Source organism: Anser cygnoides, chromosome 3, assembly GCF_040182565.1.
Source record: "Anser cygnoides isolate HZ-2024a breed goose chromosome 3, Taihu_goose_T2T_genome, whole genome shotgun sequence".
Lineage (NCBI taxonomy): Eukaryota > Metazoa > Chordata > Aves > Anseriformes > Anatidae > Anser > Anser cygnoides.
This window is the reverse complement of record NC_089875.1, coordinates 35,661,472-35,688,298: the sequence shown is the minus strand read 5'-3', so window position 1 is coordinate 35,688,298 and position 26,827 is coordinate 35,661,472. Positions and strand designations below refer to the sequence as shown.

Genomic DNA, 26,827 nt, shown 5'->3' with positions numbered 1-26,827 from the left:
GCAGAGATGAAGTGTGAAAAATTCTATCAAAAAATATCATACACTTGATACAAGGTAGCTAGGTAATACTTCAGCTGTATCTTCAGTGCAGGTTTCGTAGCTGGAAAGAACAGTGAGCAAACAACAGCCATTAACTTTCCAGAGATTGTGGATTCCTTTGCTGTAGGCACAAAAATTTGGGTAACTTCACGCCTTACTGAGTTACAGTAGCTTTTCTATAGAAAAAGGTTAAACAATCTGTTTTAGCAAAACCAGCAGCTCAAACCATTTTACATCATGTAAGCCCCTACTCATTGCATCCTTGTACATACCTATAGGTATCAGAAAAGCTACAACTCCTGACTGCATATTTAAGAGAAGAACACTTTTATTGCATTTGGTGTGGAACGACCTATGAAGGTGAGAGTAAACCTGCCACATGTGTGTTTTACTTTGCTTATGCACCTAGGCTCGAGTAATGCAATATATAATCACTCTTAACCTGTTACATGCTTTCCTCAAGGACAGTGCTATACAAACTATGCCTATGCTTCTGTTCTTTCTTGTCAATTCCCCTTTTCTCAGGTCCAGAATCAAAGGCTATCAACTTTTTGATACTGGGTCTAACCTCATCTCATTAGACATCTTCCCTTTATGATAATGCAGGTGGTTGATATTAGGTAGCTTCAGCATTACCAGAGAGACTTTCCTAAGAGAGCTCTCAACAGCCCACACGTGCCATCTGAATGGCTTTGTCTTCTGTTCTGCAACCTGGCTTATGAGAAGCTGTCATGATGTAGTCTGATAGCTGCGTGCTTACCCCTCGTCCAGGGTACAAAGTTTTGTGGGAGAAACACTAATACCTTTGTCAGACTATATACTTTTTGTTTCTCTTACTAAAGTGTTTTAAATATACGTAACAAATTTTCCTTCCAAGGTGCTGTTTTGCAAAAAGCTTGGTGGATTTTCATTGTAAGCCAACTGTAAGGTGTTTACATGCACAGAAAGTGCACAGTGGCACTTACTTGAATTGGTATTAATATTCATTTTGTTTTGAGAAAACGAAATTCAGATATTAAAAGCAGTACCATTAAAAAAAAAAAAGGTTGCAGGTGTTTCTGGACCAACTATAACACATCTAATTTCATTGCACAAGAGAGGGTAGAATTTGTGTTGTTATTTATGTTCAGTGTTTTAAAACACAGTTTAGAATTAATAACTTGCAAACCTTGAATTCTATTTAACCTGTTTTGTACGGTTTCTTCAAATAATTCTAGCAACTTTTTTTCCTCTTCTGCGCTGGAATTAATTGCTCACTTTTTCTCTGCTTATTCCATAGATTCTGAAGATTTGTCTTCAAATTGCCCTGGAGACAGTGCTGCAGATCATGATTAAAGCCTTTCTAAAGAAAGGAGTTCTAGATAAGTATGTATAGTTGATATACTCTGACAATTTTTTTTAAAAGGTTCATTGCTGTACCAGATTTTATAACACTGTATGCAGAAGAATCGTAAAGTTGACAGGTTAAACTGCGCATTTTTGAAGCATTCTATGTTTTTTCTGCTTGTTGCACAATTTATTAGGAAATAAAACTGCATTATTGTGAATTACTGTAACTTGAAGGCAGGTAAGAATTCCACAGTCTTCAATTATGCGCTGATTTAAAAAGATCAAGTTTGAATAAGGGTATAAATATTGACTTGTTACTCTATTATACAGGATGCTAAACAGGTGTGTGGGGGGGTCATCTTTATTGGATGACTACACATCAGAGTGTTTTTTCCTTACTATCTCAGAGCTCACGGAGGGGGGAGCTTTTGAAATGTTACAGTGGCATTATTTAATATATGTAAAAGGTGCATATTCACCAGATCATGGGACATATTCATTTTAAAGATATATTTATAAGTAATCTTAGTAGACTTTTTATCCTTAGGGAATGACAACTGCTCCTGTAAACGTCCTCTAACAGAAAGTTACTATTAAAGTATACAAGTACTGCAAAAAAATAAAAATATATCAAAAATTGCTGTGACAAGCTAAATAATACCTAACAGTAAGAAAGGAATCATCAAAGGGCTCAGGTTGGAAGGCACCTTAAAGGTCTTGTTCCAACCCCCATGCCATGGGCAGGGATGCCACCCACTAGATCAGGTTGCCCAGGGCCCCATTGAACCTGGCCTTGAACACCTCCAGGGATGGGGCATCCACAACCTCTCTGGGCAGCCTGTGCCAGTGCCTCACCACCCTCTGAGTGAACAATTTCCTCCTAAACCTCTAATCTAAATCTCCCCCCTTTTAGTTTAAAACCATTCCCCTTTTTCCTTTTTTATCTGATTGAGGAAAAAAAGTTGCTCTCCAGCTTTTTTATAAGCCCCCTGTAAGTACCGAAAAGTTGCAATAAGGTCAGCGCACAGTAATGGTGAGTAGTGGTGGTACAAGTGCTCCGTGCAAGAACTGCAAAGGTTTCAGCTGAAACTTGTCACATGTTAATTTTCATATTGTAAGGGTAAGTTTATGGGTGAAAGGGAAGTGGAACTAGTGGTATTCTTGTCTGTTAGGATATAATTTCTCCTAGACCTTGAGTACTGCAAAAAAATATGCATTAGTCCAAAACAATTGAATGCTTTATTTATGAACAATAACATTCATTATAAGGGAAAAAAAAAATCAGTTCTTGGACATAAAATCAGACCGTTATTTAGCACCACTTACAGGGGATCAGCAATAGATTTCCATAAGAGTATAAAAATGACTATGTATTCTTTTATATTATTCTTTTTAACAAAACACCCACCTTTAACCTGTTTAACATTTTAGAAAAATCCTATTATACTTTATCTTTACTACACATCATCACGTCATACTTATTTTCCTGCTTAGAATCTCTGTGCATATGCCTTTATGGAGTTCCACAGGAGTGAGCTGTATCTTTTCAAACAAATCAAAGATGAGAATCGGAAGGACTAATTTGCCCATCTTTTCTCCCCTGCACAATTCTTCCTATTCTATCACAGCTGTAATCTTTGAAGTATGTAACCAAACAGTAACAGGCAATCTGCTGTTACCTTTTGCAGAGCTGATGGTAAGTCCACCAGAGGTGTTCAAGACACCTGTTACCAGTTACACATGCCTCAGTACTACAATAAGCGATTAAAACCCAGCAGTGTGGGTGAGAGGATGTTTAAAGTGCTTTTGACAAAGTATTTAAAATGGTTACTACTGAGAAAACTCTGGAGACTTAAGAGTACCCCAACTTTGCTTCAGAAAACAAAAAAAATGCTGAGGGTTTCAAAAGTTTAGGATAAATCTCTTTCAGCTAGATTTCCTAGAAGCTAGATGCTTAACACTTAAAACGTTTACATTCTCAAGGAAAACCCACTTTAAAAGAGTATTTAAATTTTAGCACACTAAAGGTGCTAGGTGTATCTGTGGATATAGTGAGAAGAAAATTCATTTTAAAGACCTGAAATTCAGTAAGGAATAAACCCTGCTGCTTTCTAGTATTCTTCCTACCAAAATCGATCTTTCCAATTCAGCACATTACCTCCTCTGGTCTAAAGGGCACAGGAGGAGTCTAGTAATTAATATAAAGATCACTATGAAAAAACAGAAAGGTTTGATTCATGTGCCACAAGACAGCGCTTCATCCACTTCAACTGATAACGAATTGAGCATGTGTTAAGAGCACACACGTAGGGAGTTGCCACAGGCCAGTTATCACATCAACACAGTCTTATGGGAGACAAGGACTAGGTTCCTGTGCTTATTGTATAATATAGTTCAGCTCATACCTAACCTGTGTTTCCACGTAAAAATTGCAAGCAATTGTTTGCAGATGTTTGCTGTTCTGATCTGCAGCCAGTGGGAGTGAACGGTGATGCGACCATTTTGGCCAGCAAGCTCCTCAGTGGCAGGAAGGCTAAACACCATGGAAAAGACATGTCCTAAGTCTTACTCTTGCTTCTGATATATTTATGGAATTTCATAAGTTTGAATCAAACTGGATTTAAGCATCATCTGGAAGACTTTTAAAATGGCGTTTACTGCGTATGAGCTTTATGGGAGTTGTCTTTATCAACACTCTTCAAAAGCTCAAGTATTTCAGATGCACGGGGCCTTTTTGAGGCGTCCTTTGAAAGCATCCTTCTGATTATGGGTACCTGCAAAAATAAATTAAAATTGAGTTATTTTTTTAATGAGTAGATAAAGAAACTAACTGAAATAATGTATTCTAATACTATACCTGTGTTTTAAATCGCTCAGTGAAGTCCTCTGGAAATTTACTTTCTTTTACATCACGCCATACCTGAAATTCATATGAGATAAACAGTTTCAGTATGCTTTTATTCATTATATTTTGCATCTCATTTCACAACCCATATAATTTACAGAAGTAATTAGGAGAATAAAAATCTACAAAAAAGGTAAGGCTGCAAAAAGAAACTATAGAAGTTTGAAAAATTCTCATTTAGTTGAACTTTGTTTTGTTTTTATGGTCTTTTTTGTAAACTGTTGTCCCTTTTTTAAGCTTAAAAGCTTCACAAAATACAATGATGTGGTTGTTTCGGCAAACCTCTCTACTTAATAACCATTATCCTTCTGTCCTCAAATAATAATAATTAAAAAAGCAAACAACACACAGTGTGAAAAGGCTTAATTTCTTGTTCTGACAACATGTGGATGTTATTTCTGAGCCAAGCAGGTGTGCTTCCCTTTTACCTTGTTCAGTGCTACAAAATTATTTCTATGTCACTGCAGAAAATGCTAGGTGGAGTTCAAAGCAACTAACAGTGAGGATTTCTAAATATATGCTTTCAGAAACTGCTTTTGAGTAACAACTGTTTTTTTCCCCATGATGATTTTCAATTGGTTTTGCCTTTTAAACTTTGAACACCGTGGGACTGCGGGTCTGTTTGCACAGTTGGCTGTGAGTGGGGGAAAGTCCTTTAGTCTTTAGAAATGCTACAAGGTAGATAATTGGAGCCAAGTCAAATCTGTGGGTCAAACACACTTTGATATGGTTTGCTCATACTGGCAAAGAGCCAAGCTAACAGTGTTCTAGAGATTCTGGGTCCAACCATATACATAGATCTTACAAAATAATGACTTCAGAAACAATACTCATCATCTACATCCCTGTCCTACGACTATATAGGTTTGAGCATAAAAGCTGTTATACTACTGCTGTGCAAAGAAAAAGACAAAAGACACATTAAAAGGTACCTTTTAAAGCAAAGTTTAAGTAACACTGGTATCTTTTTGAAGTAACATTTTTTCAATTAAAATAAAGCTATATATTCCAAATCACTTTCATTTTCATTTTGAAAAACTACAAAGGTTTCAACTTTTTGGAAACTTTATTCTTGTTCCATGCTGTAGTGAAGAAGAGCATGGCAGACACTAAACTCTCCCAATTCTTATTTTCTAAAATTAGAAAAATATTCCTTTCCAATACTCTGATCGATCAAATAAAAAGATCAGATATCTTTTTGGTAGATATTTTTTAGATTTTTGATTATTTTCCCTATAGAGGCATGTACATATCTAAGCTTAGTAAGGCTTTAATCTGTATATCAGTAGAACATCAGTAAAATAAACCCAGTGATGTTTCTTCAGTTTCTACATTTTAACTGAAGCGTGAAGGACTTATGAGCTTTACAGACATGAACCAAGGGGAAAATATGAATACAGACAGTACTCTAGATGTACAGATTCCTTCTGGCATGGAATCAGCCTAAGATGCCTGCAGTAAGGCAAAATAATGATACATGATATAATATGAGAGGGTGTTTTAATTTTTATTTAAAGATTACATACCATATTTTTCTCATGACGACTGGCCAATGCCGAAAGAATTTCAAACCAAATTAATCCCAGTGCATAAATATCTACTTCCTTTCCATATTTGTCAAAGAACTACAAAAATCACAACAAAAACAATGTAGGTGTCAAATACAACTGGACATGACTTCTTAAGGCAAAATTTGAAATCAGTAGAAATTGTCACCTGAAAACTCCAGGACAGGCATTACTGGATCTTCATATTAATTTTTAACCCTTTCTGCTATGATCTTGTTAAATAGTGGCTGTGATGTCACATTAAAAACACTGAAATTACGACTTCTACAAAACTATATAGATAAGGCATGCCAATGTCTCTTTGTTACAAGTAATGAAACAGAGGGACTCAAATGCCACAGTTAACAGAGGTCCTAAATTCAAACTCAAATACATGGCTGGCAAACAGTTACAGAAGAGCATTTCTTACACCAGTGTCAGACCTTGTAGGTTAGGACAATTAAATAAAACCACCACACTTACAAACTGCTTTCTTCAGAATAAGGTTATCCTCATATACAGTCATATCAGGGAACATTAAGCAACTTGGTTTAATACCGCGATTAGGGTCAAACACAACCAATACTGAGTTTATACTGTGAAATGCATGCAAATAATGCAAATGCAAACAGAGACAGTAACATAGCAAGACAATTACCTGCTCTGGTGCCATGTATGATTTTGTTCCTCGGTTCTCAGTAAGAGTTTCATATGCCACAGAAGTCACAAGACCAAAGTCACCTATTTTTATTTTATCGTCACGCGATATGAATATATTCTGAGGCTATATACATATATATAAAAAAAAATAAATTAGTAAATTACTGTATGACCAAGGTTTATCATCAAGTATAATCAGCCACAGAAGTGCTCCCCTTAAAATTTGGTAATTGTTCACAGAAATTATTAAGAAACAGATTGGGGGTGGGAAACAGAAGAAAGTTCAATTAACTTCACTTTGAAATAGCACACACCTCAATAACTAACCTCATTTTAACTAGTCATTACGACTATATCATGCTTTAATATTCTTCAAATACACTGTGTATATAACATTTAATATCCAAAAATGCTTTTTAGTCTTCAATCCTAGTCTTGGAATTTGATGAACTTGTGCAAAGCATTTAGGCTTACATGGAATTCCACTCAAAGTATAGTTTCTTCTAGTCACAGTAGGAGTATCTGTAACGAAGTTGACTGCAGAGCTGGGGCTCGCTACAGGCATCTCACAGTTTTCATTGAACTTAGCATTTTTAAATTTGACAAAGTCATCAGCAACTAAAATAAAATTGTGTATGTTTGGATGAAGCTTTCCAAGCCGTCTATCGTTCCAAAGAATACATTTCTGAATGCTGTTAAAAACAAACAGCCTCATCGTGTCTAACTCAAAGAAGATCCAGTGGACTATAAGGCCAGGAGAGACTTAAGGTTTCACGGGAAGCGATCTTTGTGTCAAGAAAGCCCAGCACAGTTCTTCTGTTCGAGAACAACCAAGTCCACACACATTTAATAACAGTAGTGCCCTATTTGAAGACTCCACTCATGCCAAGTACAAACAGACATTCATCTCAGGATGAAGAGAGCTTGAACCTGTCCTGCAGCTGTGGTTCTGTGACACGGAGATCTCAAGTGGCCAAGCGCCTAACACAGATCAAAGTGGGGATAAAGAAGTTCCTAAATTAAAATGCAGGCAGACAAGTTAGCAGTAGGACTTGGAAGAAGATTACAGCTAGTTTCCACGGATGAGAGACTGGGGCAGCAGATTCATAGGAACACGGAAAAGTAGGAGATTGAGCTGAGAATAGAAAGTGGGACTGAGGAGCAAGAAAATACAAAGCCTGAAGCATGGGAAGAGGTAAGAATTAACATGTAGGGAGAGAAAGCATTTATCATGCCACTTTTTCCCAGATACCTACGGTAAACAAAGGAATGTGTATTTGTGGTTTGGTCTTGTAGTGTAGCAATAAGCCTCACAGAAGAGCTCTAAGAGACACGAATGTGTCTGCCCATAGACTAGTTTCTAAGAGCAGGCAGCGAACACGATCTGGAACCACACTGAATAAAAACTACAGAAGATTCCAACCTCTGGCTCAAAAAGTCTATAAAATTCGGGTTACTGGAGGTCTTGAGAGAAGGGGAATATGCATCAAGGTCAGCATCACTGTATCATCTCTCAGCTCTAATACTCTCTAGGTATTTGGGCATAACCACTATATGAGGAGGACAACATCCTCAATCAACATTTAGCGTGACCCCACTACAGCCATCCTTAGATTTTAGGAAAGCCACCGCACTAATGACTTGTTCACAAAGTAAGTTTTAAAACTATAAGCAACGTTGTAACTGGCATACAAACACTGAAGGCTTGTAACTTTGTCCTTTAAAAATATTTTATCTCAATATAAAATTGTATGGTCGTGCACTTGTGGAGACTCTAAAATTCTATTCAAAAAAGTAGCACGCAAATATTTGTATGCATACATGATACAAGAACAACTAGAATCATTACCAAATGCAATAGATTCTAGGATAAACTGTCCATTCGCAATATAATAAGAGCAAACTTCCTAGACTCAACCTTTTGCCTTCTTTCTTTTATTTTATTTAATTTTTATTTATTACCAAGGAAGATCAGTATTCCTTTTCCCAATAGGCTGTCTTGTGACCCAGTAGCACATAACACACTGAAAATGCCTGTTAATTGACGACTGCTGATTGCTTTGGCCTTTTTTTGGTGGTGGGTATTTTTGTGTTTTTGGGGGGAGTTGGTTGTGATGGTGTAGTTGTTGTTTTTTTGTTTGTTTTTTTGGGGAGGGAGGGTGTTTGTTTTGTTTTTTAACTAATGCACTCTGAGGTCCTTTAGTTCTCCTTCTGATTTTAGGATGAAGTCCAGCCAGTTGCTGGAAAAACAGATCACTGTAACATCAGAAGAGGCACACTACTAGGATACATAATTAAACAAATACTAAAACAATATTTTCTGAACTTCCAATAAGTACTACTTTTACCTAAAATTACTACAATTATTTAAAAAAATACCTCTTCTACTTACCTTGAGATCTCGATGAATTAACCCTTTGGAATGAATATAGTTCACTCCTTCCAGTATTTGTAAAAATTTTTTTTGTGCCCTCTCATGATACCCCCAGTTTTGTCTATTATTTTCAATCCAATCTTCCAGTGTTCCTTGTTCACAGAATTCTATTTGGATGAAAAGGCAAGGGCGTTTTGTTTGTGACCTCTGCCTGCAAAAGAAAAGTTATACTCTGTATTAAAACTGGCAAGATACAGTTCCTCCCAAGCCACTGCATCAATGATTCTCAAGTCCCTCTTCTCTAAACAAACAAACAAACAATATATCTATAGATATAGATATATATTTGTAAAATTATTATTCTTTTTGGAGTTACTCAAAAGAAAGTCTGCAAGTTTCTTGATTTTAAAGACCTTACACTGCTAGGTACTAGATCTAAATAAATAACACTCCAAACCAAACAATCCCTGTTCTGTTGCTACATACCCCTGAAAGATTCCTAACATTTTGTTTACCTCCTTGTTCACACTGAACATTTTCTCATCGCCTAAATTCTTTTCATATATAAAGGCATGTCCTGTTGAGCAAGAAATAGCACAGTACTTGGGTCCCATCTTGCCCTCTAGGAATTACTGCAAAACCCTGGCAGGTATTCTCTATAGCACTCAATAGCATTAGCCTTCCTCCCCTATCCTAAAATGATCACATTCTTTTAACCTTTGTCCCTTAAAGAAGGAAGTGTGGTGACATCTTTTATGTGCACAGGAAGTGTTCAAGGCCAGGCTGGACAGGGCTCTGAGCAACCTGATCTAGTGAAAGATGTCCCTGCCCTTGGCAGGGGGGTTGGACTAGATGATCTTTAAGGTTCCCTTCCAACCCAAGCCATTCTAAGATTGATTACATGATAACTCTGTGAATCAGAGAATCATTCCGAAAGACAGAAATCTAAATGAAATATATTCACTGAGTTCCTTCATCATCAGCCCACAGAATAGACTAAGGCTGGACATGGGGAGGGAAAAGACAATATGAAGAGGAAGAAGCACCGCTTCCTTTTTTGATTTGCACTATGTGATCTCAGTGCCTTAGAGTAAAGCATTCTGAGGCACTGAAAGAACAAGCAGCAAGTGGCTCGGGACTCTCTACAGCCTTGAGGTCAGGCCACTAGGTGGCATTCCACTCTGGGACTTCAGCCTCGCGGTCTTTTTTCTGTGTAATAACCAGTAGCTGTTCAATATTAAATGCGTGATATTGAGACTCCAAGCTACTAATGGTTGGATTTTCACGAGACTTTTTTTTTGCCTGTTTAATTCAGCTTTTTTTTGAACACTCTTAACAGATATTGTGCCAATCATAATTTTGAATCCATTAATATTTTATGGCTCTAGGTAAGTTAGGTAACCTACCTGAAAAGTGAGAATTTATAGCTATGAAAAAGGGTTACTATAAAACCTTTGAAAATTTAATAACTTAACTTCTCAGTAAAATTCTTACCACTGTCTTGCCAGAACTCTTAGTGCTGGAAGACTACCTCCAACAAAAGAACATTTCATTCTGCATTTCTACTTTCAACAGCTCTGTGTTCACAACAAAAACTCTATCAGCCACCATAGTTTAAATGTTAATTTAGAGAAACAATTAAATCTATGAGAGTTATTGGATAACCAATTCCTTAAAAAAAAAAAAAAGAAAAGAAAAAAAAAAGAGGGGTTTCCAATCAGGAATCTGGACCATTTTTAATTTATGTTAATCCTAGCCCCATATTTTGAGTTCTGCACCCTTACACTATTCTATAGATACAGCAAGTTCTGCATAATAACAGACAGAAGAAAGATAAAATTACTAAATGTTTAATATTCACCAAGAAGGTATTTAATTATAAACCACCTGCTGCTCAAGAGTACTGTGTTTTTTCTCCTAACAATAATTAAGAAACTACACATAAGCATTTGTATTTGTGTAATGGTGTATAAACAGTGATCAGCTTTTCTTTTAACAACACAAAATTCACTATGGAAAACACATTTGCGAGTGCAAACTACTGTTTTGTAGTTACCTTGAGTCTGGATAAGTCACATAGTCAAGCCCTTCCCAGCTACAATAATACCGCACTATGTTTTCATGTTGAAGTCCTGCAAGTCCTTGTACTTCACGCTTTTCTTTCCTGTTTGGAGAAGAAAAAAAATCTCAAACAAAACAAATATTTCAAAACAAATGATATTTCCCTACAAAAATTAAATATTGAGTTAAATAAAACTATTTAAGTAGCAATGTTCAGACAGTTTTGCATTGATTCTGAAAAATAATGGAATGTTCTTAGAAGGTAAAAAAAATCTATATTTTTTTTTTAGAAATCAAAATTCCGCTGAACAATGCTGAAAAAGGTTTGTTTACATATACAAGTGTTTAAATACTCATGAAGAACTATTGCTGTAATTGGCCTACACTTCTTGTTAAATTGCACAGTGAAGACTAGCACTTTTTACTAAAAAAACATTTTATAGATTCTTCAAATACTGTAATAAAAATGAAAATAATACACATCTGTGAAGAATACAAGAATTTGAAGGGCAGTTACACAATGTAAGGGACAACTATTTCCAAATTTAAGTTATGATTTCATAGAGAACAATTTTATTTTTTCTGAATAGATTACATAAAAGAAATGCAAGTTTTTCAGCTGCTGATTAAGTACTCTACCAGTACTCTTAAATACTCTAGTTGAAAAAAATTACTTAAAAAAAATTAAGATCTTTATTCTGTGTGGAGATTATTATAAAGGACAAGTAATGTAGCAACATGGGTCACTCTTCACATTATATATTTATATTATTTATATATAAATTATATGTGAAGTATTTTCCAATTACAAACCACAAAATGTATTACTTTCATTTTTCTCCATTTTCCCTAATTATTGTCAGTATGTATTACGGATATGTAAATTTTCAGACAAGGTAACCTGTCAAAAGTAACATTGCTGCTTTCAATGTTTTTATTAATCAGCAAATTTTCTTCAAACACATTCTACAATACTAACAACCAGAAATCATAAAAATTCTGTACAAGTGTACTTAGGGAAAGTAGAACATAATAAATCTATTTTCTTACAGCTGTATGCCAAGTTATTTGAGTGATTGCAAAAATAAAGAGTTGCATGCAGTTTTCAGCTTTACACCGAAATAAAGAAAGACAGTTAATATACCAGAAAATACCAGAAATAAATACCAGAAAGACAGTTAATAATGAAAATTCCTTAAATGCTCCAAGGATTATTAAAAAAGACAATCATGGAATCATAGGATGTCCGAATTGGAAGGGACCCATGAGGACCACTGAGTCCAACTCCTGGTTCCCCAAAAGGCCATCAAAAACAAACAAACAAACAAAAAACTATGAAAAACTTGATTAAGGATGTCTTAAAAAAAAGTCAATATACAGTACTTACTTTTTAAGCTCAACTCGCTTGACTGCATAGGTTATCTCGTCAGTCTTTGCTGTTGCTTTGAAAACATTCCCAAAACCACCTTGACCAATAGGCTCTATATTTTTATAGTCTTTAAGAAACCTTAAAAAGAAAAATGATACATATCCAACTGGAGTATACTTAGCATTAAATAAAGATATAGAAATGATCCCAACAGGCTTAATAATATCTGCTGAAATATCATTCTACAGGGATCACTCAATACATACACAGGTCTAAATCATAATCTTGAAAATTAAAAAACAAACAAACAACAAACACACACAAGGGAAAGCAGCCCTATAACACATCGTTGCAGCTCTCACCTGAAACGTAAAAAAATGAGTTCCAAACCCTACTTCTGGTAAATATTTCAAAATTTATACAGAATGGGAAATGTAGTACTTCCTCTGAGTGCCTATACCTATGGATGAGAAACTCATCCAGATTCTGAATTCAAGTCTTGTTCTGTACCAGCCAAAATAAACTTGAAGGAAATCACTCCTACATATTAATTTTGAGCATAGAAAAGGGTCATTTTCACAAACATTTCACGAACCACAATCTCAAAACGTTTGCTGTCTGCCTTTTTAAGTATTTGTAAAACAAAGTTCCGCTGCAGTTCCTTTTTTTTTTTTCATATAGCAACATAATAAGAACAAATTTTCTTTATTTGTACAGGGCCTGACTGTGATGCAGTTATCTTTCTTCATGCCACTCATATGGTGCTGTGGTTTTGATTTGTGATGAAAACACTGCTGATAACACTAATTTTAGCTGTTGCTGAACAGTGCTTGCACAGCATACAGGCCTTCTCTGTTTCTCACCCTGCCCTGCCACAAATGAATTGACTAGGGGTGTGCAAGAGATTAGGGAAGGGACACAACCAGGCAGATGACCCAAACTAACCAAAGGGATCTTCCATACTCAGTAATAAAGCTGAGAGGAGGGTTTGAGGTAGGTATTACAGCAATATTCTCTCACATTCTATTATAAATAAACAAATCTAGACCACTACATACTGTACTTGCTATACAGGTCTTATTAAAAAAATCCTTCTTACCTTTCATCCGCAGTGTATTCATTTTCCTCACTGGTATTTGGCAAGCTTTTGTTTGAATCGGACATCTTTTTTTCTTCTTTGTTATTTGCGTTATTGAAATTAGCTGCCAATTTTCTTTAACAGGGATAAAAGCAAAATTTATAAGAAGCTGTTTTTCTAATACATGACAAGAAAAAAGAAATGTACCACACAATGGTGACATTTCTTTGCTAGATATAAAAAACAGCCAAGTGGTATGTAGTGTAGTTTATGGAAGATAGTGATCTAGAACTAAATACATACCTCGTGGATTTCATGGCAGAATTTTGTCCAATTCTCTACATGAAAAAGAGAAACAATGGCAACTAAGATATCCTGAATATTTTCACTATAATTAGTTTAAAATGCACTTGAAAATGTATATAGCATCTGTCTATAAATGTGTTCATACCTTATATAAAAAGTAGGACTCATATATAAACAACACAGGACTCAAATGCATAGTAAGTTTACAGATGATAGTAAATTAGGAGGAGCTGCTGACTCCCTCGAGGGTAGAGAGGCCTTGTAGAGATATCTTGACCAATTACAGGGCAGGGCAATCACCAACCACATGAAATTTAACAAGAGCAAGTGCTGGATTCTGCACCTGGGTAGGAGTAGTCTTGGATATACGTGCAGACTGGGGGACGAGGGGCTGGACAGCAGCCCCCAGAAAGAGATCTGGGGGTTTTAGTCAATGGCAAAATGAATATGAGTGAACAGTGTGCCCTGGCAGCTGAAAGGACCAACTGTTTGCTGAGGCGCATCAGGCATGGCACTGCTAACTGGTCGAGGGAAGGGATTGTCCCGCTCTGCTCTGCACTGGTGCTGCCCCACCTCAAGTAGTGTGTGCAGTTTTGGGCACCACAATGTAAGAAGGACATAAAACTATTAGAGAGTGTCCAAAGGAGGGCAACAAAGACGGTGAAGGGTCTAGATGGCAAGACATACGAGGAGCAGCTGAGGTCCCTTGGTTTGTTCGGTCTAAAGAGACTGAGGGGAGGCCTCATGGCAGCCTGCAGCTTCTTCACACGGGGAGTGGAGGGGCAGGTGCTGAGCTCTGCTCTCTGGGGACAGCGACAGGACGCAGGGGAATGGCGTGGAGCTGGGACAGAGGAGGGTCAGGCTGGGTGTTAGGGGGTGGTCGGGCACTGGGACAGGCTCCCCAGGGCAGTGGTCACAGCACCGAGCCTAATGGAGTTCAAGAAGCGTTTAGACAACGCTCTCAGACACATGGTTTGATTTTTAGATGGTCCTGTGTGGAGCCAGTAGTTGGACTCAATCCTTTTGAGTCCCTTCCAACTCAGGTTATTCCATGGAAGAAATAAGACTGATGCCATATCTTAAATTATTCACACAATTTATGTATGACATCATTTTTCCCACAAAAAAAAAAAATGAGCTTAGTTTGATCACCCTTCTCACTAGTACAAGCCCATGTAATCCATGATGCATAAACTGGGTCCACAGTAAATAAGTAAATGATAATGGATAATAGTAAGAAGGTACTTAATATTCCTAGAAAAAATGCTCAAACATTTTCTAGTAATTAGCAGTAAAGGAGGAAACTGATGCTTCACTCTGGCAAGAAGCTTGTTCTATTCAGGGTCTAAAATATGAGAAAGACCATCTTTTTACTTTACCTGCAAAGGTGAAGCCTTTTCAGATGGCAACATGTGTCTCATTTTTTCTACCAAGTCTGTATTTGAGTCTTCAAAGTGAATACCCCTATTATGGAAAAACAATACTCTCATTTTAGGTGAAAGTAATCATAAACTAATAAAATGCTTCCTAGAATTTAAAAAAAAGAAACACAGAAGTCATACAAGTTTTTAAAAGCAAGACCTGAGTAAGCATTAACCACCATGACTAATTTAAACTACAAAACTTTATGTAGGAGAGCTAATAAAAAAGTAACATTTTGTAATGTATTTCTCTATTTCTGTAAAATCTAAAATATATGATATCCTTTATTTTAAAAGTTTAAATACAGAAGTTTATTTCAATACAGTGCAGCCACTTCTAGTATTGTATGTATCAGCTTGCTTTACAATGCCATGAAGAATATAAAAGAAGTGAAAGCAGCACTACCACCATACACTGCTAGGCATGAAAGGCTTGACCTAAGGTTCCCAAATTACAAATGAAACATTATGCATGTTCATTTTCTTTTGTTAAGCAAATTTTCCCTTTGTTGGAAATGAAGATTTATGGAGAATGAAAAAGGAAAAAAAAAAAAAAGAAATCAGAATGTGGAGCATAGAAAAGTACTAAAAGTGAGTTACACCGAATTTTACAAGAGTGTCACAATAGGAGAATGAGTGTTAGAAATGTCATGAAATAATACAACTGACTGGTGTAGCTTTGTTCCTTTTCTGTTGCAATAAAAATGCCTCTGATAGAACTATTCAATAAAGAAACTAGGGCAAATATTATTTAGAATGAGATATAAAATTAGTAAATACACTTTATCACTATCACATTATCAATGAACTCTACTTACCCAGACTGAACTGACTCTCCAGTGGAATTAGGTTCACTAACTGAAGAACTGGTGATAGATTTTTCACTTCCTGTCTGAAAAAAAAAAAAAAAGGAGAACGGGTAGCAAAATCACATAACAAATCCTTGGAGAAAAAAAAAAAAAAAAAAGCCCATCTAAGATGGGGGAAGGAAGATTACAAGGTCCTAAGCGGAAGCTGATAGCAGCACGGAACATTCAAAAAACTGCATAAGAAAGGCATCTGCCCAACTTCCACCTAGCCTAGTGAAAAACCAGGCCCTCTCACAGTGAGCATGATTATACAGACACATTTGGAGAAGTAGAGTCTAGGACCTATTAAAAATTAAGAAAAGAGTAACAATTATTAAAAGCAAACATTTCCATTGTTTACTGCGCAGCAGTTGTCTGTGAAAAATGAGATGTATGTAAGCTTTGGTATACGTAATCAGCATAACTGAAAATCTAACTATGACTCTGTACAAAAAGACAGTTAAATGTTTTCAGTGTGAAAGCTGATAATGTAACATTAAAAGCAACACCTACAATTGTTACAGATCATAACCTGACAAAAAGTAAAACTCTAAGAGTTTATACTTCAATAATATATATAAAAATAATCAATTCAGAAATACACTGGGCCTTTCTACTTTTTGCTAATATGTAGATTTAGTTATATTTTGTTTCTTACACGGATACCACCAGGAATGAAGACACATAGCATGACAATTACAAGGACAACAAAACAGCCCACTCTGCATTTACAATAATTGCTAGAGAGTTTCTGCTTCAGGCAGTAGATGTCAGACTACAATGAAAATGTGAAGAGCCATGAGCTGACAGAATATTACAATATTAAAGGAGGATCCTAGAGCTTAAACAGACTACTCTAAATAGGTAGTTAACTTTAAAACAACAACAAGGCTTTTAAAATCCACAGTAAACTGTTAAATGATGGAAAAAATAAGTACATAAAGTCAAAAAGATTTTTCCTCCTCTGTGCTGCCTTCCCTTCACTTAAATTAGTTCGTATGTACTGCTCTGCGTACTTCAGAAATTGATTTTGGATTACTATTAGAATTCGGGTACTTTTGTGCATCTATGGAAATATGATGGCTGTCATGAAGACAACAGCTCTCCTCTCTAGAGGATGGTGTTAGCAACTGCTTCACTGGAATCATCCTTGGGACATCACAGAAGTCAAGCTCTTTTGATTCTAATTCCTGCTTTTGCCTGTCTCACACTTCCAAGATTATTAATCCAATAGAAGGCAGTAGGAGATTTGCGCTTACAGCCAGTCACTTGGCAATACTTCAGAGAGCAAAATAACTCCTTCTCTGGAGATATTCAAGGCCCGCCTGGACACCTACCTGGGCAGCCTGCTCTAAGGAATCTGCTTTGGCAGGGGGGTTGGACCCGATGATCTTTCAAGGTCCCTTCCAACCCCTGTAATTCTGTGATATTAGAGCAGGCAGGAATCAAAAATGTTTAATATACACACACCCTTGAATAGCAATGTAACAGACCATGTTCTGAAATAAACAATTAGAGATATCAGCTGTGAGATTATTTTTTTTTTAAATTCAGCAATTGAACATAAAAGCACAACATAAATGTTACCAACAGAATCCTGTAACCCAACCAACTTAAGAAGGATTTTTTTCATCGTAAGTGGAATCTATGTTATATGCTTTGAAACAAAATAAATAAGTCCATTTCAAAGACTAAAGACAAAAGAATTTAATTTCTGTCTTAAGGCTAAATATAGCACATACTCTTAGAGATTCAAGCTCACGTAGCTTCTCATATGCTTCTTTTGCAGCGGCTTGTTTTGCAGCACCTACAGAGTTTCCAGTACCACGTCCATAAACGTGACCACTAATTGTGCAGCTACTATAAAACCTGTAAAATACAACAGAGAATAAACTCTCCTTACATCCTGTCTGACAAGTCTCAATTTAATGATTTAAAGCACTACAGTCAGTTGACATTACAGAATGAAAAGCTGAAATATACATCTTCAGGGGAGTATTTTCAATATGTTTAATATAATTAATAATGGTAGATAACTAATTTTATGTGTCTTCAGATAATATATATATATTTCGAAGTGAGTATTTAACACTTTTTTTTTTAAGGTTGAACTCCTCAAAACATCGTATCATGGGTACAGATGATCTCAAATTATCTGAATTTTAAGTTTCATAAGGACTGATATTGCAGGGGAACAGAGTTTTCCAGCATACTGTCCAGACAGTTAAAACATGCACGTATTCTTTATCAGCCTTCAGCTGTCATTAACTGGAATATTTGTACAATTCACTGACTGCTATGCATACAGAAGGAGACATAGGCAGGCTCTCCTTGGCGCTTGGTTCTTAGGGGTCTTTGAAATATATGCTGAGAAGTCCACAAAGATGCCAGAGCAACCAGAATAAGTGACAGTTTACCAACACTGACTTTTATCATCATGCCATGTCTTCTCCCAGCTGAACAGACTGAGTCCTGTTAGCCTCTCCTCTTACATCTTATTGTCCAACCCTCTAACCACCTTAATGGCCCCCCGCTAGATTCTCTCTAGATTACCTCCAAATTTTTACTATATTTCTAAAGATTCATTTAACACCGTTCAGAATAGAACAGACCAGAACAGTTCAGTTGGAAGGGACCTTCAAAGAGCATCACATCCAACTGCCTGACCACTTCAGGGCTAACCAAAAGTTAAAGCACGTTATTGAGGGCATTATCCAAATGCCTGTTGAACACTGACAGGCATGGCGCATCAACCACATCACAAGGAAGCCTGTTGCAGTGTTTGACCGTCTTCGTAGTAAAGAAATGTTTCCTAAAACCCCGTCTTCACCGGCTGGCTACACTGTGTCTAATGTATCCCAAAGTGGGGTTTGCCCTCTTGGCTGCCAGGGCACGCTGCTGGCTCACACTGAGCCTGTTGCGACCAGCAACCCCACATCCCTTTCTGCTGAGCTGCCCTCTGGCCACTTGTCTCCCAGTCTGTACCAGTGTCCAGCATTTTCCTTTGCTGAACTTCATGCCTTGCTAATCGCCCAGTGCTCCAACCTGTCTAGATCCCTTTGCAAGGCCTCTTGTCCCTCCAGGGAGTCAGCAGCACCTCCCGGCTTAGTACCATCCGCAAACTGGCTGAGGATGCACCCCACTCCTGCATCCAGACCATGGAAATGTTGAACACAACTGGACCTAGGACTGAGCCCTGGGGAACACTGCTGGTGACTGGCTGCAAGCCAGACGCTGCCCCATTCACTACAACCCTTTGAGCTCTACCACCGAACCAGCTCATCACTCAGGGTAGAGTGAACCTGGTCATCTCACGGTTGGACGATTAGGCCAAAAGATGCTGTGAGGGACAGCATCAAAGGCCTCACTGAAATCCAGACAGATTATGTCCACTGTCTTCCCTTCATCCACCAAGAGGGTGACCTTATCACAGAAGGAGATCAAATTACTAAGGTAGGACTTTCCCTTGATGAACCCATATTGACTAGGTGAGATAATAGCTTTGGTCTTTAAATACCTTTCAGTATCCCCCAGGATAATTTTCTCCATAACTTTTCCAGGGACTGATGTTAGACTAACAGGTCTGCAGCTTCCTGGGTCTTCTCTCGTGCCCTTTCTGTAGATGGGTGTAATGTTGGCTAGCTTCCACGCAGCAGGGACCTGCCTGGACTCCCATGAACTTCGGTAAATTGTTGAGAAGGGTCCGGCTACGACATCTGCTAATTCCTTCAGTACTCTGGGCTGAATCCCATCTGGCCTCATGGACTTATGAATGTTGAGCTCATACAACTGTTCTCTTACAATTTCAGTGACCACAGGTGGAACATCACTACTCCTCAGTCATGGTCCTCCAACTCTGATGTCTGGGCAGCCCAAGATTTGTTGTTACTGTGCAATACCGAGGTGGAAAAAGGCATTAAATCATTAAATACATCTGCCTTTTCCTCAGCTTTACTTGTTCGGTGATCACCTGCATCAACTCTCAGTACAATGTTTTCCTTTGACCTCCTCTTGCTGTTGACACATTTGAAAAAAGCTTTTTTGTTATCTGAAGCCACAGTGGCCAGTGTCAACTCAAGCTGAGCTTTAGCTTTTCTTGTTTTCTCTCTGCAGATGCAAACTGCAGCTCTATACTCTCCCTGTGAACCCAGACCTTGCTTCCAGATGTCATATTTTTCTGTTTCTTGCCCTAGTTCCAGGAGGATTTCTCTGTTCAGCCAAGCTGGTCTTCTGCCCTGCTTGCTTGACTTGCAACACAATGGGATTGCCTGCTCCTGGGCTTTTAAAAGGTGGTTCCTGAAGAACGACTAGCTCACATGGACCCCTAAGCCCTCTAGGGCAGATTCCCAGGGGACATTGCTAACTAGCTCCCCTCCCCAAGAAGCGTAAAGTTTGGTCTCTCAAAGTCCAGGGTGGCAATTCTACTGACCTTTTTTCTCCTTACACCAAACATTTTGAACTCAACCAATTCATGATCATTGCAGCCAAGACAGCCACCTACCATCACCTCTCCCACAAGGCCTTCCCTATTCTCAAACAACACATCCAGGAGGGCTCCCTCAGCACTTGTGACTGGAAGTTATCTGCAACGTGCTTTAGGGATTTCCTAGACTTGTCACAGCAGTATGATATTCTTGGTTTATGACTAGGAAGTTGAAATCTCCCAGAAGGATGAGGGCAACCGATCCCAAGATTTCTCCTAACTGCCTAAAGAAAAGCTCATCGGTGCCATCGTCCTGGGCGGGCAGTTGATAGCAGACACCCAGGACATCATCCGCTTTGCTATCTATCCCCTTAATCCTCACCCAGAGGCTCTCTGCCATGATGTCCCTAACAGCAAAGGCTGTACAGTCTGATCTCTCTTTTACGTACAGCACAACGCCTCCACCTCACCTGTCTTGCCTGTCCCTCCTGAAGAGCCCATAGCCCTCCATCCCAGCACTCCAGTCATAGGACTCATCCCACCAAGCCTCACTAATCCCAGTGATTTCATAGCTCTGGGAAGGGACCAAAGATCCCAGTTCATCCCATTTGTTCCTCCTGCTGCATGCACTGGTATACAAGCATTTCAGATGTGCTCCTGAACCTGCAGCACTCCCCGGAGTGGCACAGATGTTCCCATTAGCCTTGCCACCCTCAGACGGTGACGTGCCATCCCTTGGGTTAATCTCAGTGTTCCAAACGGTAACCCGCACAGATCCTAGTTTTTAACTAACGGTAGTGTTAACAAATGCAAAGTACTAAAAGCAAATAAGAACACTAAGTATATCTTACGTGGGCTCATGGGCATCTCCAGCACGGTTTGTGTTGTAATCAACTACTTGCAATGTCTTCTGTGAGTACTCATTTAGTCGGCTGACATAGTCAACTGCAAGTCGCACATCCACAGCTGGTCCACATGGTGAGGTCACTGGAGACATCATTTGCTCTGGAGCTTGCATATTTGAAAGACCATTTTGCTGTAAAACAGAAAAGGTAACTTAAAAAACTTAAGCTTAATTAAATTAGCATAAGATAAACAGTGCATGAAAACGAATATAGCTGCAAGGTTTGTTAGCATTTCAAAATATTTATAAGAAATTCAGAGAACAGCCACCAATTATTACATTCTGGATTTCCAAACAAACATAAACCCAGTTTTCAAAGTATTGCACCTGTGTGTTTAACAACCTATCACCAATGTCCCCACTTCCTTTAACAAAAGGCAGTGAATGAACAGTGAAATGTTTCATAAAAAAAGTACTGTTTTCTGAATTTTCTCACCACCTCAGAGCCAAGTAAATGGATGGCAGCAGAAAGCTGCTGATGCTGCCATTAGCAAGGGCTGTAAATGCTCCTGTGCACGTACAAGAGGAGAAAGTAGGGCTTGTGTGAGGTGTCTCCTGATTAGGCAGCATTTGTAATATATTAGCATTTGTGTTAAAATAAAGACGGTGACATGGTAAAATAATGCAAACAGGTAAGGGAAGATTTCACTCAAAAGGTGCTAAGAAGCATTCAGAGCCAAAAAGTAAATTAGAGAATGGTTACCAAAAAACACCTGGCAGAAACAAGGAACAAAATTCAAACCTAAAAAAAATCGAGGCAGTTTAGAATCAACTATGCCATAAAGAATATAATGACCGAGAAACAAAGACTAAACAGATCAAACGGAATTAAGATATTTTATGAGTAAAGTGGCAACAGACACACTGAATAATAGCCTGCAAATGTTCTGAAGACATTCTGAAGGCTCAACAGCCATCACATGCCAATGCAGCTTAACAGAGGCAAACAAATTTCCTCCTCCTTCTATAACACAACAGGAGAAAATACTCTTGATAATACCCAGTAGTAGAATAATAAGGCAAATAGTTCAGTGGTAAAAAGTTGAAAAACACTGAATAAAACAGGACAAAGACAATATAACTAAGTAATTAGAATCTCTTCCAAATTAAACATTGCTATTTTATTTGCTACTTTTAGAGAATCATCTTTAACCTTTACTAGCAAAAGAAATACACACGTCATACAGTTTACTCACCTCTTGTTCAATCATTTCCCATGTGTTTTTTGCTGCTACTGCTCTTGCTTCCTTCTTAGATTTAGCAGTGCCCATGCCATATTCTACATTGTTTATTTTAACCATCACCTTGAACCTGCAACAAAGGAGACTTTTCTGTAACATTGTTAGATTTTGTCTCATAAACACTTAAACACCTTTTCAGATTCAACTTTATTTTTATTATGTGCAAAGCACTATAAACTACCTGTGGAGGTATTTGAGCATTCGCATGTTTTTATTACATCTTACTCTAGGTTATCACAAATCTGTAGTATAAATACTTGTAAAAATTTTACCTCCCTAATCACAACTGCATATTCTTTATTTGCTCTAACAGTGTTTCTAAATGTTTAACTCCTTTTATAAGCAAAATTACTAAAGAATGCATAAGGTCAGCATTGTTACAAGGCAAGGTTGTGAAGCCCTACCACCATAACGTATCTCAGAGCTGCAAAACCATATGAAGGGAAAAGATCAGCTAATCTTGATTTCATGCATCCAGAAATGATATTACATTCACCTTTGATATAGTGCTACCTACACTGCTTAGTGCAAAAAATGCATTTGGTGCTTCACGAGACCCAGGTTTAAAGGCAGTCCCTTTTGGCCACTTTGGGTCTCAAAAAAAGAACAGAGGCACATCAGAGATGCAACATGGGATTGTGCAGTCACTTCAACTCCAGCATAATTCCCTGCTGCCATTTCCCCCAAAAGACCAACCAGTCCCGCCCTTCTAACACTCAGCCACTGATCCTCTCCACCTCTGGCACACAACTATTTATGCACTGCTTCTGAAGCAGCAGCGCAGTGAGTCAGACCAGGAAAAGTCAGCTCAAGAGTGACTGTACTCAATCAGGTTGGGCTGGCAAATTTTTTTTTTCCACAGAAGCTTGCACGGTGCTGTGTTCTGGATTTGTGATGGAAACAGAATTGATAGCATTTTGGCTATTGCTGAGCAGTGCTTGCAAAAAAGGCAAAGCCTTTTCTGTTTCTCACTCTGCCCTACCAGCGAGGAGACTGGGGTGCACAAGAAGTTGGGAGGGGACACAGCCAGGACAGCTGACCCCACCTAACCAAAGGAGTACCCCATCCCATCCCATGTGGCTCAGCAATAAAAGCTGGGGGAAAGTAGGAGGAAGCAGGGCATTTGGGATTATGACATCTGCCCTCTCAAGTAACCATTAAGCATGATGAAGCCCTGCTTTCCTGGAAATGGCTAAACGTCTGCCTCCTGATGGGAAACAGTGACAGAATTTTGCTTTGCTTGCACACACAGCTTTGCCTCACTAAATTTTCTGTATCTCAAGTTTTTCTCACTTTTGTCCTTCTGATTCCCTCTGTTATACAGCAGGATGAGTGAGTGAGCGGCTGGCTGGGGGTTTAGCTGCCAGCTGAGGTCAGACCACCACAACACAGTGAGTTAATAGCACATGGTTGTTTTCAGCCAGATTGTATCTCATCCAGAAATAAATGAATACATGAAATGTTTAGGTGGAAAACAGACTGTGATGCAAAACATTGCCTGCAATTTTGCATACACAAGCCTTAACAAGAGATTTTCAGGAGGTAAAGAGTAGGACAAGGCACACCAGTTTGCTGCATGCTTTACATATAGAAAACAGCATACAAAAAAGAAAAAAGCATAAAAGAAATTATTTCTGAAAGAGCACCACAGGAGCACCCAAGGAGTATACAGCACTCATGATTGTGGCACAACACTGTGTACTTTGCTCCTCAGAACAGCCCAAGTCATCCAGGATTTTTCTAGATAACACTATCACAGCACACGCCACGTACAGATACAAGACAGCTGGCTGAATTATATTTTTTGAACATAACAGAAGAATGGAAAAGTGCAAAAAATTGAATAAATGAGTAGATTTGAAATGTATGCAAATTCTATTAGTCCCATGCCATCCCTTTTTAAGCATGAACATGTAGCTGCGTGAGCACTGTGATAAGGGTTACTTTCATGAGCTGCATGAAAAAAAATTGATCAAAATTGGAGACCCAGATAATACTTAATAATTTACTCTGGGATTATGGTCAGGTCTAAAAAGAAAACAGCACAGAGAGTGCTTTCTGGCAACATGGAGACGGTAACTTAAAGAAACATACTGGTTTGAGCAACCTGGTCTAGTGGAGGGTATTCCTGCCCATGGCAGGGGCATTGGAATTAGATGATCTTTAAGGTCGCTTCCAACCCAAACCATTCTATGATTATTAACATGATACTTGTCTTCATGCAAACTAGCAAAGAAACAGAAGGAAACATCACAGATGGTGGGTATCTATGATCTCTGGTAAGAAAAAAACAGCAAACCACCATATTTGTGTTAAAAAAACAACACACATTTGATCACTTGTAACTGTCTCTAAAAATAAAAGCAAAACAGTTTACGGGAAAGAACCCTGGTACCCAAACAATTAATATATGCACAAACTTTCTGTTTAGAAATTAACAATGTAAATCACAAATAATTTCTGTACTTTGTAAAACTAAATAAAAAAATAAAGCACTTAAATTAGCATGCCATAAACTACTTGCTGCAATCCACCCACCTCCTGAAGTATTATTCTATGACAAATGCATAGCATAAATACGATGCAGTTACCAGTTACATATGCATTGCTATTGCTCTCAATGAACAGCCATTAACTCTGAAAAGAGCTTTCTCCTTAAACCCTGTGCATCACATGACATCCTCTGTACCCACCCACCCCTCAGTGTTTTCATACAGCTCTCTACCACACATACACTTTCAACCAATCAACTTCTATGACTACAGCCTTTGCCCAATTTCTGTCAAGAATCCTGATGGTTATTGACATGCATAGTGAACTTACTCAGGATCATGAGATGGGCCTGTCCTGTCCACGGTGACATATTCAAGCTGTAATTTATTCTTTTGACAGTAACTGTTGATCTTGCCCATACACTCTCGTTCCATCTTGACACAGTATCTGAGTATGAAGGCCCTGTAAATATTGAAGGACATGTCTAAGCCTCCACGCATTAGTACAGCGATAACCTCAATTCTGTCAGACCACTACTGTGATATAGAATATAAAATGTTGCCAATAGGATAAAGTTCGTAGAAAACAATTTCTAGGTTCTAATTCAAGTGGTTGATTTGCTACTGTTTTGAAGACTTACTGGAATAACAGGTTTAGAAAGCAGAGCAGTGAATACAATGATTATGAAAGATTTCTTAACAGATTTCTTGGCAAGAAAAGGTTGAGTCATTCACTGAATCCCGAGAAAAATCAGTAACCATTTCTCCAGACAGAACTAAAACCGATTCCTTCAGAGTGGAACCGAGAGACATTTTAACATATGCTTTCAAAACGTGAGGCCCGTCAAGCTCAGTGATACATACAACAGATAAATCCATGGCAATGACAATAGCTAAAATAGGTAGTGAGAGAAAGAGAAGCAGAGAAAAAAAAATTACAGAAGGACAGTAAAGAATAAGTCAAGAAGCACATCATTTAAACGGGGACTAAAAATAAACAAATAAATAAATATAAACACCACACAACCCGTGCCCCGCGGCGCTGCCCACGACCCCCCCCGGGCCGGGCCCCTGCAGGCCGCAGCCCCCCGGGCCCGGCCGCCATTACCCGGGCTCCGACCCGCTCGGCACCGCTGCGCAGCCCGGAGTGCGGCCCGCTTGGCCCGGCCCGGCCCGCTTTGCACCGCCCAGTTTCTTTTCCTCCAGCATCGCCGGCCCCCAGCTGGAAATGAAAGCGAAAGCGCAGCGACACGCCGCCCGAGCTTCTCCCAAATACAGATGGGTTTTGGTAGCCCTTCTCCCTCTCTGACTAGCCCGGCGACACGTTCATGTCCCCTGCCAAGCACGCCCATGCCGGTAACAGCTCCAACCACTCTTGGTGTTCACAGCAGCACCCCCCTCTCCTTCAGTGCTGCAGTGGTCTTGAGCAACTTGCCAAGGAAACGAATTCCAAACTGTAGTTAGGCCCCATAACAAAGTGTATTCCCTTTTATACATTTCAAATTCTCAGCTCCGTTGCTATCCTTTTGGTTAGATATTATTTTACTGTGTCGTATTATTTTATTGCATCCCATTTTACTGTAAGTTCTCTATGTAAATTTTTCCTCCACCCTTAACCACCTTTATTACCCTCCCCTACCCTTTTGCACCCAAGGGAGTTTTTTAATGAGTTGACCAGTAAGTACAAATCATTCCAAATGAAGCCTTACCGCTAATTAAGAAAAAAAAAATCAGCATACCTTTTTGCATGTTGCTTCATCACATTCCTCCTGTGTTGACAAGTGTTGATTTAACAAAGGTGGTCTTCCACCTTCTAGAGACGATGCCAAA

At 38.4% G+C, this 26,827-nt stretch overlaps 2 protein-coding genes across 7 annotated transcripts in view; one reads left to right on the top strand and one right to left on the bottom strand.

Moving 5' to 3' along the window:
• Positions 1 to 17,846, top strand: part of GPATCH11 (G-patch domain containing 11) — a 21,237-nt gene extending 3,391 nt beyond the window's left edge. For 2 of the 5 annotated variants that reach the window (XM_048047753.2, XM_013170746.3), the window contains 3 exons: positions 318 to 399; positions 1,319 to 1,404; positions 3,818 to 4,806. In XM_048047753.2, coding sequence (XP_047903710.2) covers positions 318 to 399; positions 1,319 to 1,374 — 138 coding nt within the window. In that variant the 3' untranslated portion in view covers positions 1,375 to 1,404; positions 3,818 to 4,806. Of the gene's footprint in view, positions 1 to 317; positions 400 to 1,318; positions 1,405 to 1,915; positions 4,807 to 17,726 lie in introns of those variants that run through there. The other 3 variants (XM_013170738.3, XM_048047754.2, XM_048047752.2) reach the window with 3 other exon arrangements.
• Positions 2,589 to 26,827, bottom strand: EIF2AK2 (eukaryotic translation initiation factor 2 alpha kinase 2). 2 transcript variants are annotated; one of them, XM_013170695.3, is made up of 16 exons: positions 26,737 to 26,827; positions 25,329 to 25,460; positions 22,461 to 22,575; positions 21,212 to 21,396; positions 17,680 to 17,806; positions 15,908 to 15,981; positions 15,048 to 15,132; positions 13,666 to 13,700; positions 13,384 to 13,497; positions 12,303 to 12,422; positions 10,911 to 11,018; positions 8,873 to 9,065; positions 6,479 to 6,604; positions 5,800 to 5,898; positions 4,226 to 4,288; positions 2,589 to 4,142 (listed from the first exon to the last, which is right to left on the bottom strand). In XM_013170695.3, exons 1-16 carry the CDS (start codon positions 26,754 to 26,756, stop codon positions 4,023 to 4,025), a joined length of 1,716 nt encoding a protein of 571 aa, XP_013026149.2. In that variant the 5' UTR covers positions 26,757 to 26,827; the 3' UTR covers positions 2,589 to 4,022. The 2 variants fall into 2 exon arrangements, with proteins under 2 accessions (XP_013026149.2, XP_047903707.1); XM_048047750.2 differs by lacking the exon at positions 26,737 to 26,827 and adding an exon at positions 26,106 to 26,395.

Bases quoted from the DNA above. Each gene is read 5' to 3' on its own strand.
- EIF2AK2 (XM_048047750.2), bottom strand. From the start codon at position 26,206: ATGCTGGAGGAAAAGAAACTGGGCGGTGCAAAGCGGGCCGGGCCGGGC. The intron at 13,701-15,047 runs GTAAAGTAAAAA...TTTTTCATGTAG, and splicing joins AAAAGGCTTCACCTTTGCAG to AGAATTGGACAAAATTCTGC. The intron at 5,899-6,478 runs GTAATTGTCTTG...TGATTTTTGTAG, and splicing joins CATACATGGCACCAGAGCAG to TTCTTTGACAAATATGGAAA.